The following is a 13462-nucleotide window of genomic DNA, read 5'->3' as shown; positions in this document are numbered from 1 at the left end:
CAACTCACTTTCTCAGTGCTTCAGGGCAGAGCTGAACAAGCTATAAGCATAGACCTGCACACCGACAGCCACCACTCACTCTCAGGACTGCTGAGAAATCCTGATGCCTCTTCACACATGATTTCCACACAAAATAAGAGGCAAGAGAAGCGGCCAACCCGGGTTTAGTACCATCTATGTATGTGTCAGGCACACTGCTAAGACACATGCAGGCACTACCTTACCTAATCCTCTGACATGTTCCCATACACACGATCTGTCCTCTCTTAGGGACCAGGAGATAGATTCTTAAATGGTGAGGTAGGAAACCTGGCTCACAGGAAGTCAACAGGAACCTTGCCTCTGCTCCATCAAGGTCTCTGATTCTGCAGCCCACTGCTGGAGCTGCCTCTTTCCACAAGCAAGCATCATAAGACTTGTCTTGGAAAGGACACGGAACCTGTTGCACAGGTTTGTTCTGAGCAAAGGAAAGCTGCATGGTTCTCAGTGAGTAATTTATAGCCCGGCTGCTATGCTCAGAAAGCCCCCAAAGAACATAGAAGGGATGGCCCCCCAGCACCCCCATACCATAGGTTCCACCTAGGCTGATGGTAAGCATGAGCTCTATGTCAATACAGAGGAACGGAGATACTTTCCATCTCACCTAAGACTAGGAAAACATTTCCATCCGAGGCGGCCAATTTTGAATATACTGGCATACATGTAAGACTCATGGAAAATGATGGTTTTATATGGATTCCATTAAAAGAACAGGAAGCTTTTGAAAAGGCATTTTCTTCCATTTGACTTAAAATGTCTCTGGCTCTTAGAAGGGATGACACATAAAACTTACAACCAGGAAGTTTTACAACACATAAAACTTAGAAGCATGGGGGTAGACCCTAACCTGTCTGGGCTTGTGTTGGGGCTTGTGCAAGGAGGGCTTTCTCTCAAGAGTATAGCCTTCTCCTCTCTTCCTTAATCTGCCCTGTGATATGAGATAGAACGCCCAGCATTGTATCTGTAACATGTCCACGTAAGGATCAACAGATACTGCAGAAGACCACATCATTCCTCTCTAGCCACTTACAGCCCTGAGATTCTCCTACTCCACGTGTGTGGGAGGCAACCCCAGCCCTATCCCAGGAGAGAAGGATTGCTAAGGAACCAGTCGTCCCTGGCTGCAGAAGCTCTGCTAGCAGTCTGAGCAGATTAGTTCAGTAAATGCCTGTTTTGTTTCAATGTTCATGGATTTGTTTAGAAATGCTACCTTTAACGGCTCCAAGCATAGGAGAGACAAGAGAGAGCCTCATTAAAAACCCAGCATCTGCTCTCCAGGCTGCCTGCCTCTCTAGTGGAAACAACTGCCCTCTGAGGAAGCTGTGCAGGCAGCAATCTCTTGAGGGCTACGGGTTGGGCTGTGACAGAGAGAATGGGGGCAGGCTCATGATCATCAGTTTGAGCAGAAGAAGGCACAGAAAGTTGCACATATGTAAACCAGGCTTTTGTTCACCCCAAGGAAGCTCAGCAAAGACAGAAAGCTTGCCTCCCCTGAAGGAGCAGCCCGGCTGGCTGGGAGGGGAAGGGAGGAATCTTGCTCCTAAATCTGGGAAGTTCAGAAATAATCACTAAGTGATAAGGAACTCAGAGCAGAACTTGCTATCTTTTCCACACCCCAGTTCATCTAGGTGTCCTGGCCACTGGCATTCTAGGTCTGTCTCCTCCTCCTCCCTACTCCCACCACTACCCTCCCCCACATCGCAGATCAGGTTTCAGCAACTGGACGTGCCCAAAGGAACTAGAGCTCTGGGACACTGGGAACACAGAAATAGCTCCCTGAGGACGCCACAAGGCCAGCTGTTGGCTTACCTGAGCACCTGGAGTCCGGTCAGTCCATGGAAGGGCCTAGAATCTGTGAGCCTTATGAAAGGCACTCTGCAGGGTCTGTCCCCAGCAACCCCGAGTGACGAATCCGGCTCAACGGCATCCCCCACCCACCCTGGGAGGGCTCAGTGTTCTGCCAGTCCTCCGGGGAGTCAGGGTGAGGGGCGGGGCTGCTACCTCCAAAGAGGCCCATTCAGAGGGCAGCGGGAGAGTAGGTCGCAGAAAGAATCCCCGGATTGTTGGGCGGTCGCGGGCTGCTGCGGGCCGGCTGCCCAGTCAGTGCCTCCAGACTTGGCCCCGCCTGCTCTCCGCTGCAGTTCGCTTCCTTTCCATTCTGCTTCCCTTCTTCCTCCTCCCCCCTTCTAGCTCTAAAACCCTCTCGGCCAAAACCCACCACAACTTAATACCACAGAAAGACCAGGGACACCCAGCAGAGGCAGGGGACAGGACGAATAGCCACGCCCGACACCTGCCCTTCTCAGCAACCTGAGGAGGCAGGAGAAAGGCAGGGGAGTTGAGTCACTGAGCCACCGATTCGATTCGTTTTTTCTGGTAGATGGGAAAGCCTTCAACTCAGCCCTACACTAGGCAGCCAGGAGATTTCAGCTGGGAAACCCACCCGTCGGTATCAGCTCAAACTGTAGATTTTCCTCCTGGCTGTAGTGGGAACCAACAGAAACTGATCTGGAACCAGCCTGTTTCATTGGGCTGGTAAGCTTCTTCCTCCTACTTTCTTCATGTGCTTACCCCTATCTGAAAGAGCCCCCAAACCATCTATCAAATTCCTATACATCCTTCCAAACTGCTCACAACCAACACCACCTCCCAGAGTCTATTTCTTGGGCACTATAACCAGCTGTAACAGCACAGACTGCACAGACTGCACAGCAGCACTCCAGGTTTTACCATGAGCTGAAGGCAACAGAGTGGACATGCCTCTTATCTGATGGGTAAAGCAAAGTCTCACTCACTGTGTAAATGTGAGCTTCTAGAAACTTCTAGAACATTCACCCTGAACTTCTCAAAGAGAAGTTTCTCATGCTCCCTAAAAGATGTTTCCTTGCCAGCCTGTGTGGTGTTGATTGTACTTCATTATCACAGGCCTCTGCAAAGAGGTTAGTTTCCGGCACAACTTGCTGACCATCTTGCCGAATATAAGCATACTCAGCCCCTCAGGTCCCAAGAGCAACTTGATAAGGAGAGGCCCCTCAGACCAGGCCCATTCAGGCCACGTGTCTAGGGCACAGCCAGGAAGACCCTTGAGAAGACACTTCCTCCCTCTTGTTTATGTGCCTGAAAACAGCTGCTCCTGCTATCAGAAATGCCTGGCTCCAACCCAACAGGATCAGCAGAAGGCTCAGTGAGGTGGGTGTACCAGCCTCTTCAGCCCATGACTTCCATCAGAGGAAGGACTCTCAGTGGCAGGTCCAACTCGTCCATGGGTCCCACCTACCCACAGGCCAGAGGACTAGGGGTGAACCCACAGAGATGGGCAAGGAAGAAGGATGCTGGCCATACTACATTTGTGATAGTGTCAAAGCCATGACCCAAGCAGCTCTGAGTGGGCCTCCTCACACTCTGAAGAGCCTCTAGACTTGCTTATCACCCGCTCTACTGCAGTGTTAGGGACTGAAATGACTCTGAAGTGTTACTTCTTTAGAAAGAAAGACATTCTCAGAAACTGTTTCCCCTAGAGATCACGCTCAGTACCTGGACAAGAGATAGCCATTCTGAACCAGTTAGGATGCCCATGGGAGGGCAGCAAAACCACAACAGAGCACAAATCCAGAGTTCTTGATAGGACCACAGCCCAAGGAATGGGCTGGGCCAGCCTTTACCTTTGCCAGCAGGATGCTGGCCCCATGACACCTGGAGCCTTGCTCCACATACTTTGGGCTCAGGCTCACTGTGGAGCTGATTGATTGATTTCCCTAGACTGGAAAGCCTTGCCTTTAATTCTATTCAATATTAAAAACAAAACAAACAAATAAACCCAACCTTTTGTTTTTCACTGCTAGAGATGAACTCATGACCTTAGGCACATCTTACCACTGACTTAAAGCCCCCATGGCCTCCAACCCAAAATTCTCACCTCAGCCTACTGAGTGCTGGTAATACAGCATTTGTGGTGTGGCTAGAAGGCTCAGGCCCTGGCTAGAACTGTGTAGATGGACAAACTCCTAGAAAAAGAAATCAGGTGCTTTGTGTGTAAGTTGTAGGTTTCTTTGCAACCCACCTGATAGCCCTGGGAAATATAAGAGGGCAGAGTTGATGTAATCTGAAGGTCGTACCTGCAGCTACAGGCACTACCCCCAAGACAGAGCCAGGTGGACCCCCAAACCACCAGAATAACTACCACCACAGCTGACAACCCCAAGTCACTCCAATGCCCTTTTCCTGTTTGTCTGAGAAACAACCACCCACAAGGGTGCAGACTCAAAGAGAATGCTCCCTAACAATTCTGCAGAGAAAGGCTTTAAAACAAAACACCCCTCCCCAAATCCATATGCCGCCCACCACCTGGTCACCCAATGGCATACCCTTCTGAGAAAACTGAACTCCAACAGCTAGTGACACTGACTTTCCACCAGTGTGCCATGCTGAAACCAGAGGAACACTGAATTTACCCACAATGCCCTTTGGAACACTTCCCCCCACAAAGACCTCAAGTGCCTGCCTGTATGTGCTCACTGGTCCTCCCTCACAGGTTCAGGCATAGCAGCACACACAGTTCCTATGCCACATTCCCATGGTGATACACTCCTAGGTGCAAGTGTAACCAGGAGGATTTGCTGATATGACCATCCATCCATCCATGTGCTGTGTACTATGCATCTGTAGAGTGGTCCTCTTGAGATCCTCAGTTCTACGTTCTGATGAAAATCATGATCTAAAAACAGTGTCTGTACTACACACAAATAAATGAACTTTCTGCTCTGTCATCCATCCCTAAATGATACAATCTATATGGGAGGATACGTGAAGAGGGTAGACAAAGCCCACACTGCCATGCTCAGCACACCTTGAGAATGGCATCCACGGGGCTCCTACAGCCAGACCCACAAGTCCTAAAGGAAGGGTGCACATACTATCATGGGATCTAAACAAAGGCTAAGACTTAACTGTACTGAAATGGTCATCACCCTCTTCTGAGAAAGCACCCTTGATCTAAGAAAGCACCCTGACCTAAGAGAGTAAGCCCCAGCTGATTGACAGCAGGGAGCAAACGAAAGTTCACATCTTCATAGTTCTTAGCAACTCAGCTCATGTGCCCTTGCGTTCCTCTGACAATTCAGATCTCCCACACACCAAGCACAATGAGGCACCTTGGCCAGGAATGCTAGCCTGAGGGGACAGTGGCACCAGAGTTACAGCTGAGACTCCAGAGCATTACACCATCCTGACGCCTGAGGCTGTGTGACACCTGGAGATTAGCCTGGGCCAGGTGGACTGGAGGAGAGAGCCTTCAGTGAAGAAGAGAGAAAAGCGCATGACTGGCCTGCCCAAAGAGATGTTGCCACAGATGTTCTGCTTATCCTTCATACTGTCCTCCGAGCTATCTGTGCTTAGACACCTACCTGGTTCAGTGTCCCCCATGCCCAGAGTCTGCACTGGATTTCAGGTTCCACACCTGCCACAGGCTTGAGCTCTAAGCCAATTCTCCAGTCTTAGGCCCAGAGCATGCTCTAGATAGCCAGGTAGGCTCTGGAAATGCATTTTGAATTAAGAAACTAAACTCCCCCAAGACAAATTTTTGGGACACTCTCACAGATAGAAGATGAAATAAATACACTCTCATTTCTAAGAAAATGCCCCTGATACCACACATAGTGTTAACATTCTTATTTTCTTGTTGAACAGCAATTTTAAGAGCTTATGCAACTTTTATGCTAGATCACAGATGGCAAGGCCTCTGTCACCATGCCTCAGAGTCACCCTCTGGGCTGAGAATCATGATCAGAGCAAAAATCCTGTTGGCAACTTGCCTGAATAGCCTTTACGTGCTCTCTTCGAGAACAGCCCACAGGCCTGGACAATGAAATGAGCTGATTAAGTATGATCAGAAAGCAAAGCTCTCCCTAACCCACTACCAAGCAAGTCAAAGGACGCACCCTGCTCGGTCTGTAAGGTTCCCGGGATCCTTTAAGTTGGCCTGCCTGGCGGATGAGGTGCCAGCAAGGGATGCCAGCAGCTTGTGTGTTCTGAGCTACATTCCACACAAAGCAAATGCATGTTCTCATCGAAAGAGACTCCTAACAGCACATTCACAGGGCAGTGCTGGACTCTGACCTCCATGAACCCATCCCTGATGTTTACTTTTAAATATATTTACAAGTAGTCTCTTTTTTTTTCCTTTCACATTCTTCATCTCGGGTGGGGTGAAGGAAGTCTGCTGTGAATTTACTAACGCACTCCATTGCTGAGGCGCGCCCTTCCCAGGATTCATTCCTTGGCACAAACTGGAATGCTGAGTGAATCGCAGGCATTTGTGCAAAGTATATGCGTCCCATAACCAGACACTCTTATGTTACGTGCACCTAATTATAAGTACATAGATTAGTGTGTTGGCTTTTTAAGTTCAGTAGATTCAGAGCCACCAAGGTCTGCCATAAACACCACCTGCATTTACATACAGTGTGTGCTTCTTTCTGCTCTGTAAAGATTCGCATCACAAATTCATAAAAATTCAGACAGAAAAGAAGCTGGGTATAAAAGGGAAGGCTGGGTGGGATGCTTTGTAACATGTCAAGCTTGCTAACTTTAAAAACAATTGTATATTTATTTTTTGTTGTTTATCTTTGAGGTTATAGTATAATTACTGCAGTCCCCTCTTCCCTTTCCTCTCTCCAAACTCTCCCCAACTCTTCCTTTACTTTCATCCTATGTGCATGTGTATTTTGCTTGCACGTGTGCTTGAGCACCACTGTGTACAGTGAGTAGCAAAGGAGGCCGGAAGACTATGATCTCAGGAACAGGAGTTGAAGACAGTTGGGGGCTACCATCTGGGTGCTGGGAATTGAACCTGGGTTCTCTGGAAGAGCAGCTAGTGCTCCTAACTGTTGAGCTATCTCTCTCATCCAACCATTTTTCTAAGCAAAAATAAAACACTACTTCCAAATAAAATCAAATAAGAGCCCCCAGGCTTCTCTCTGCCTTTCTGCTCCCATCCCAAATACTCTTGGACTCTGTTTTTCTTCCCCTCCCGCAAACACTATCCATTCCTGCCCTCTGGATTCTGCCAAACCCAAATCCCCTATTCTGAACTGTGATGAAGTCCTTGGATGTTCTTATGCTCTATGAATCTAGTAAACAAATGAATGGACCCAACCCCAACTCTTCACAAAGCCTTGTGCTCACAGTAGAGACAACAGCCAGAAAGAACCCCCAAATCACAATGCTGAACACAAAATAGAAATTGCAAAATTACAAAAGCATTCCCTTGAAGTAAACAAACATTAGCCATTAATCATGTTTAAGGATGCTCAAGGTCCTTAAATGTTCTCTAAACAACAGTTGTTAAAAAAAAAAAAAAACCCTGCTATGTGACAAGAATGTCCAGAACCTCAGAGGGTAATAGTGTAAGACATTCTAAATGCAATAAATGACTGAACTTTCAGTTTAATGTGCCTGTGTTATGTGAATTTTGTCAAATTAAAAAAAAAAAACTATTTTAGAACAGTTTTGAAGGTAAGTTATGTCAGAAACATGGCTTTTTTTCATAAAACACTTCACTGTGGTTTACTGGGTTTTTTTGTTTGTTTGGTTGGTTGGCTTTTTGGAAATACCAAAGCTAGGTATCATCTAAGAAATGGCAGAATGTTTTGTATCTTATGCTTCATTATTTTTTTCTTTTACCTATATAAAGGTTGAGCTTAAGCAGTGTTTGCTTAAATTCTTTTATAAAAGTGTTTCCTTCTACAAGACTTACATCTGGAACCCTAAGACATTTATGGGTACCATTATGATCACTTTCGTTTCTGGAGTACAATTTGGCCAGAGTGACAGGGCACCAGCAGACAGCTGCACTCCAAGCTCCTGCTGGCTGTTACGACACTATCCCCACAACGCTCAATGTCTCATAGCAGACCGGCAAGGATGCTCATGGGCCCCTGGACACTTGCTCAGATGCTGGCCCTGGCTTCTACAGCTGTTCTGCTGTCTCCTGTGCCCATCCACCAGCCTTTATGTCATCCCTAGCTCCTGGGAGAAGTCAGCAACAGCATTCTTTGTGCGTCAATCCTGAAATAGTCCTCATGTGCGTGGAGTAGGACCTTCCATGAAAGCCAAAGAGGCCCTGTGTGAGGAGAGCAAACTTCCTCGGCCAAGAGAGGACCAAGGAGCAAAAGTCATGCTCTGCTATGCTCTGAACATAGCCGCTTCCTACCAATCACATGTCAGAAGATCAACACCAGTGTGGCAATGTTAGTGGATCTCGGAAGTAAAGGCCAAGGCAGATGGACTTGTCCTCATGAAAGTGGTAGGAGCACAAATCTCAGCCATAAGTTCCTTATCAGCAGAAGAGCTCAGACCCTCACTTTATCTCCTTACCCCCCATGTGATGCCTTCTGCTATCCTGGGACCCATGAAGACATTTCTCCCAGTCTCTTAACCCTAGGCCTTCTAGTCTCCTGAACTGAGAGCCAAACAAATTTCTATTCATTATAAACTTCCTGGGCCATAGTAGTCTGTTAGAAGCAGAAGACAGACTAAGACAACAGTTACGATCACAAGTCTTCCACTATTTATGATACTGATCTTTCCTTCCTTTTTTCTTCATGTTATGGCTTTACACACAATCTTCACTGATTCTACTTCAGGTCTATGTCAGACACCTGAACAACATGTTCCTAAGTGCTCACAGGAACCACATGTGGTAGGACAGGTGCCATCCGACAATACCTGCCTCAGCTACTCAGTCCTCCGTGTTCACCAAAGGCCAAATGGGTACTTCTCACAGGCGAATGACATAGTGGCAGAGCCTGCTAGAACCTAGCAGGCTGAAAAGCCTTCCAGATATCTAGACTGAAGAAGGCATCCTTTTCCCTGGATCTGTAGTCACAGGTGGCTGTGAACCACCATGTAGGAAAAGAACACAGTCTTCAAGAGCAATCGGTGCTCTTAAGCTGTGATCCACCTCTCTGGCTCCTCTAAATTGACTTCTTCAGTTTATTCAACAACTAGCAGATGCCGAGGAGGCTGTGGTTTGCTTTCTGTGTACTGTTTAACTGTTTGCTGGAGGGTGGCTTGTTTCTGGGTTGGCTGAGTGCAGCATGCTTATGGCAGGGAGCTGGCTGGCTCTAGGGACATCAACCTCAGGGACCGTGTGGTTAAACTCAATGTGCGAGGACCTGGAGAGACTCAGGGGAATATTCCCTGAGCATAGGAAAGGGGTGCCTTCAGTGCCACCTGTTCTTGGTCTTAGCAATTCTTCTGCTCAGTGATCCCACTTCTGATAGTCAACCACACTGGGTATCAGATTAAAACCTTTTATCTCTCAGGTTTAATGTCAAAGCTCCAGGTCTTCCTCTTCCTTTAGCAGGAATCCAATTAGACTACTTCAGCAAGAGCCCCACACCTGAATCTCCTTTAGTAATTTTCCATCCACTCGGACCCTCCTACTCCACTCTGTGCTGTGATGAGAAAACCCAGCTGACATCACTGCACTAGGCCTGAACTTGATGGTTTCTCTGGCTGTTATGGCATCTAATACAATTTGTTCTCATTGTCCCTCCCCCAAACTAGTGAGCGTGTGCTGGTGTCCCCTTGACATCTGCCAAGGAACCAGATTTAAGCACAAGTTAATGAAAAATGTTCAGTCCCAAGAAAGGCTGATAATAACTATACATGGAATTGCTTACGTGCCCTCCCCAGAGTAGCAAAGACGCTACATCAAGAACCTAATCCACAGAGAAAGGTGACTTTAAAATATACATGAGGTTTGTTGAGGGTGGGGAGAGATGGCTCAATGCGGTATGGGAAATTTGTCTGACCCTTTTGGCCACACCCTCAAGTGGCTAGTCCCTATGGCATTCATTGAATGAGCACGTTGTGTCTGTGGTGGCCACTGCTACTCTCCAAGCCTCTCATTCCATTGAAGGCTCTACCATGGCTCAACCAGAGCAGACTGTGATAGAGAAGGCCTGTACTCAGACTATGAGCTTTGTATTCCTGAGTCCCAAAACAGACACAGAAGACAATTGACATCTATAATGATGAACAAGACAACGGGACATTCTGCTTAAGTTTGAGAAGTTAGACCAAGTCACAATGGGCAAGGGCACCACAAGAAGACCCACAGAGACAACTAACCTGGGACAACAGGGATCATAGAGCCACAAGCACAGAACATGCAGGTGCTGAACCTAGATCCCCTACACATTTGTAGCAAACGTGCAGCTTGGTGTTCTTGTGGTTCCCATAACAAGTGACAGCGGAGGCTGTCTTGGTCTCCATTCCCTGACATTGTAACCCCTTCCTCCCTACTTGGACTGCCTGGTTAAACCTCAATGGGAGAGGATGAACCTAGACCTGCTAGGACTAGATGCCCCAGGGTAGAGTGGTACCCAAGGGAGGCTCCCCTTCTCTGAGAAGAGAGGGCCATGGAAGGAAGAATTTGTGGGAGTGGGACTGGGAGGAGAGGACACTGTGATCAGGATGTAAATTAAATTAAAGAATAAATTAACTAAAGAAAAAAAGCTTAGGAAGCTATCTGGGAGCAGACTCTTAAGAGTTCAAACCTGGAGCTTGTGTTACATAAATCAGTTTTTAAAATGACTGGGCCATGTCCTGGTAGCCAAAGAGAAGCTTGAAGATCAAGGTACTTGGGTCCTTCCTCAAGGACAAGAGTAGCCTGGGGGAGAGTCTTTGAGGGACAGGGGAGTGAACTCTTCAAACTTAGAAGCAAGGGCACTTAGTGGCCAGTCCAACTTCAAATTCCCTCAGGCAGTACAGACAGAGTAACCTTGGGTCCAAAGCCCTCTTCTGTAAAGCCCTGCTAACAGAGACTTTCCAAGTCTAAAGAAACAGGCTGTCACAAGCCAGGTACTAAGGAAGAACTGGTGCAGGTTATGATGTTTCTTTGGACCTCTGGAGGACTGACATGCCTGTGGACACTAAGACTGTCTGCATTTTCAGAGACTAGAAAACAGCAAATTACATTGAAAATTAAATGATCAAAAAGAATATATGTGGGGCTTCTCTCCACCTGCCTACCTCTGACCCAACCTGAGATCCCAAGAAACATGGGCAATTTCTGCCTGGAAGAAACACTGAGAAACTCACTGGACTCTTAGCATTCTCTCCCTGCTGCGCAAAACACTGAAGGTCTCTAGCGAATAAGGAAAGTATCAAGGATTTAGGGACAGGAAATCCAGGTGTGCCTAGGCTAGGAGCTGGGTCACACATGGCAGCCTGCAAAGATGACCATGTTGTGGGATGCATGCCGACAACCTGCTCTTTGCTGGAACCCATTTATATAGTGAAGTAGATAGCATTCCTGCTTCAAAGCCCTTGTTGAATGGGGAATTCACCAGGATGCTAAACACTTAGGCCAACCTGAGAGCCGGCCCGACTAAATCGAGCCTAAATTGCCACATACATGAGTACCAAACTTGAACTTTCCTAAGAATCCTGGGAATCCTGTGTCATACTACTACTCAACTCCCAATCAATGCACTTATAGCCACATCCCATGATGTGGACATGTCCTTGCCCCATGATTTTGGGATGTGACCCAAATGGAAATATTTCTGCATCAGAGAATGCCCCCTTGGTAGAAACAGCAACCTTGCAAATGATATCACGGCTGCCATAACCCGGGATTCTTACCTCGCCCTTTGTGCAAACTGGCTGGGCTGCTCAGCTGGGGCTCGGGTGGGCTGAATGGAGGGTATCGTGGCGATGTTTTCACTGGAAAGAACAGTACAACAAAGGATACTGTTACTCCCCCTACCTTGAAGTACCAAGCTGTACATTTCTTCTTTATCTTCTTTCTTACCATATGGTGTTTCTGGAGACACAGGGAATGCTGGGGTCAGACACATAGATGACTCCTTGCTGTTTGGAATCCTGCCATCGATCACATCAATGTCAGGGGGATATGCAGTGATCACTGTCTGAAATCAGCATAGAGGAAGAACAGAAACATGAGCAATCATAGAAAGGTCCCTTCCACAGATCTGGTCCCTCATGATGGTCTGCTCACAGAGCCCACATCAGAGAGTGGATCAGGAAGGGCAAAACTGGCATCACCACTATACTATGGAGGAAGAAGCTCAACTATCATCAAAGCTGGAGACGGAGAGAAGGAGCTTACGGACCATCATCTTAATACAGTGCTGGGCAGCAGGGAGACGAGGGTGATGGGACGATGCCAGGGAAGTGTGCATTTGACCACTAAGCACAAAAGCATCACCAAGGAATCCTTAACTACATCACTGTCACAGGGAAGTGAAAACATAGGAAGTCACACAACATGGAGCAGACTGTGGAAGAGCCATCCCAGCTATCAACAACAGATGTTTATAAGAGCGTAGATGATAAGCTGTCTTTTCTTTTTGGCCTATCTGAAAGGCTCCGATGTTTCAACTTGAGAATTGGGTTCATAATTAAGGTTAATTATCTGGGCAGGGTGACCTGTTGAATTCTGATGAGAAGTCTTAACTACCCAAGAAACACTTGTCTGAGGAACTCCTTAGGGCCATCATTTGCATGGAAGATCTGGGGTCCTGTGTGGCAGACTAGAAGAAGTCTAGTCTAGGGCCAGGCCCATGCTAACCCTCATATCCCACCTGTGTGCACTTCACCCCCATTCCACAGATAAGAGTTTTGAGGTTTCAATGGCCTAGGCAATGTACCCCTGTATAGCCATATTTGGGGATTGGGTGGCCCCCCACATAGATCTTCTGATCTGTTCCCATTCTAATGGTTCTTAAGAACCATTTCTATCAGACAAGGAAGTCAGTCATGGACAGAGAGTTTCAGTGACTGGTGACCTAGTACAAGGATGTGTCATGGTTATTTGCCTAAGCACAAGGATAGGAAGAAGACAAGTGCAGTTGAGAGGAGATGGGGACAGGACCAGCACATACCTCTTTGATGTCTGCAGGAGAGGAAAATGATCCCAGGTTTGGGGCTGGATCTGCCCCAGACTTTCCCCATCCACACTTAGAGAAGGTCACCTGGCTCCCAGCATCATTGTCATACTGCCCAATGCTTAGCTTCCGAAGCCGTCCCCCAACGGAGTCATCACCTGAGGGGCCAACGAGGAGAAAAACAAATGGGTATAATCCTTACAGCAGAGTGTAGGGCCCATTGGTAAAACCCATCTTCAACTATTCACAGACAAGGTCATCACTAGTCAGCCACTCCAGACAGACAGGAGGACTGCTATGGGCAGGCTAAGGGATGCCCAGAGACAAGCCAGAGCACTGCATCCAGAAAAGGCAAGGCCAGGTGCCAGAATTCAGCCCATAGTGCAAGGACAGGACACTATGGCTAAGCTTAAGTTCAGAGAGAACCAGCCAAGATCCAGCCCCAGGCCTGTGATGAGAAGATTAGCACCTGCAGTGAACCAGGCATGTGGCTCTGCTATGACAAA

The 13462-nt window shown here is 47.5% G+C and overlaps 1 protein-coding gene across 3 annotated transcripts in view; it reads right to left on the bottom strand.

Moving 5' to 3' along the window:
* The window catches only part of Tns3 (tensin 3), a 232968-nt gene that overhangs the window by 34071 nt on the left and 185435 nt on the right, over window positions 1-13462 (bottom strand). For all 3 annotated transcript variants that reach the window (XM_028777165.1, XM_028777157.1, XM_028777161.1), the window contains 3 exons: window positions 12954-13114; window positions 11861-11978; window positions 11692-11772 (listed from right to left, as the gene is read on the bottom strand). In XM_028777165.1, the coding sequence (XP_028632998.1) occupies window positions 11692-11772; window positions 11861-11978; window positions 12954-13114 (360 nt within the window). The remainder of the gene's footprint in view (window positions 1-11691; window positions 11773-11860; window positions 11979-12953; window positions 13115-13462) is intronic.

The sequence above is a fragment of the Grammomys surdaster genome, unplaced genomic scaffold (assembly GCF_004785775.1).
Source record: "Grammomys surdaster isolate TR1022 unplaced genomic scaffold, NIH_TR_1.0 67, whole genome shotgun sequence".
NCBI classification, from domain to species: Eukaryota; Metazoa; Chordata; class Mammalia; order Rodentia; family Muridae; genus Grammomys; species Grammomys surdaster.
This window is presented reverse-complemented; position numbering and strand designations above follow the sequence as displayed.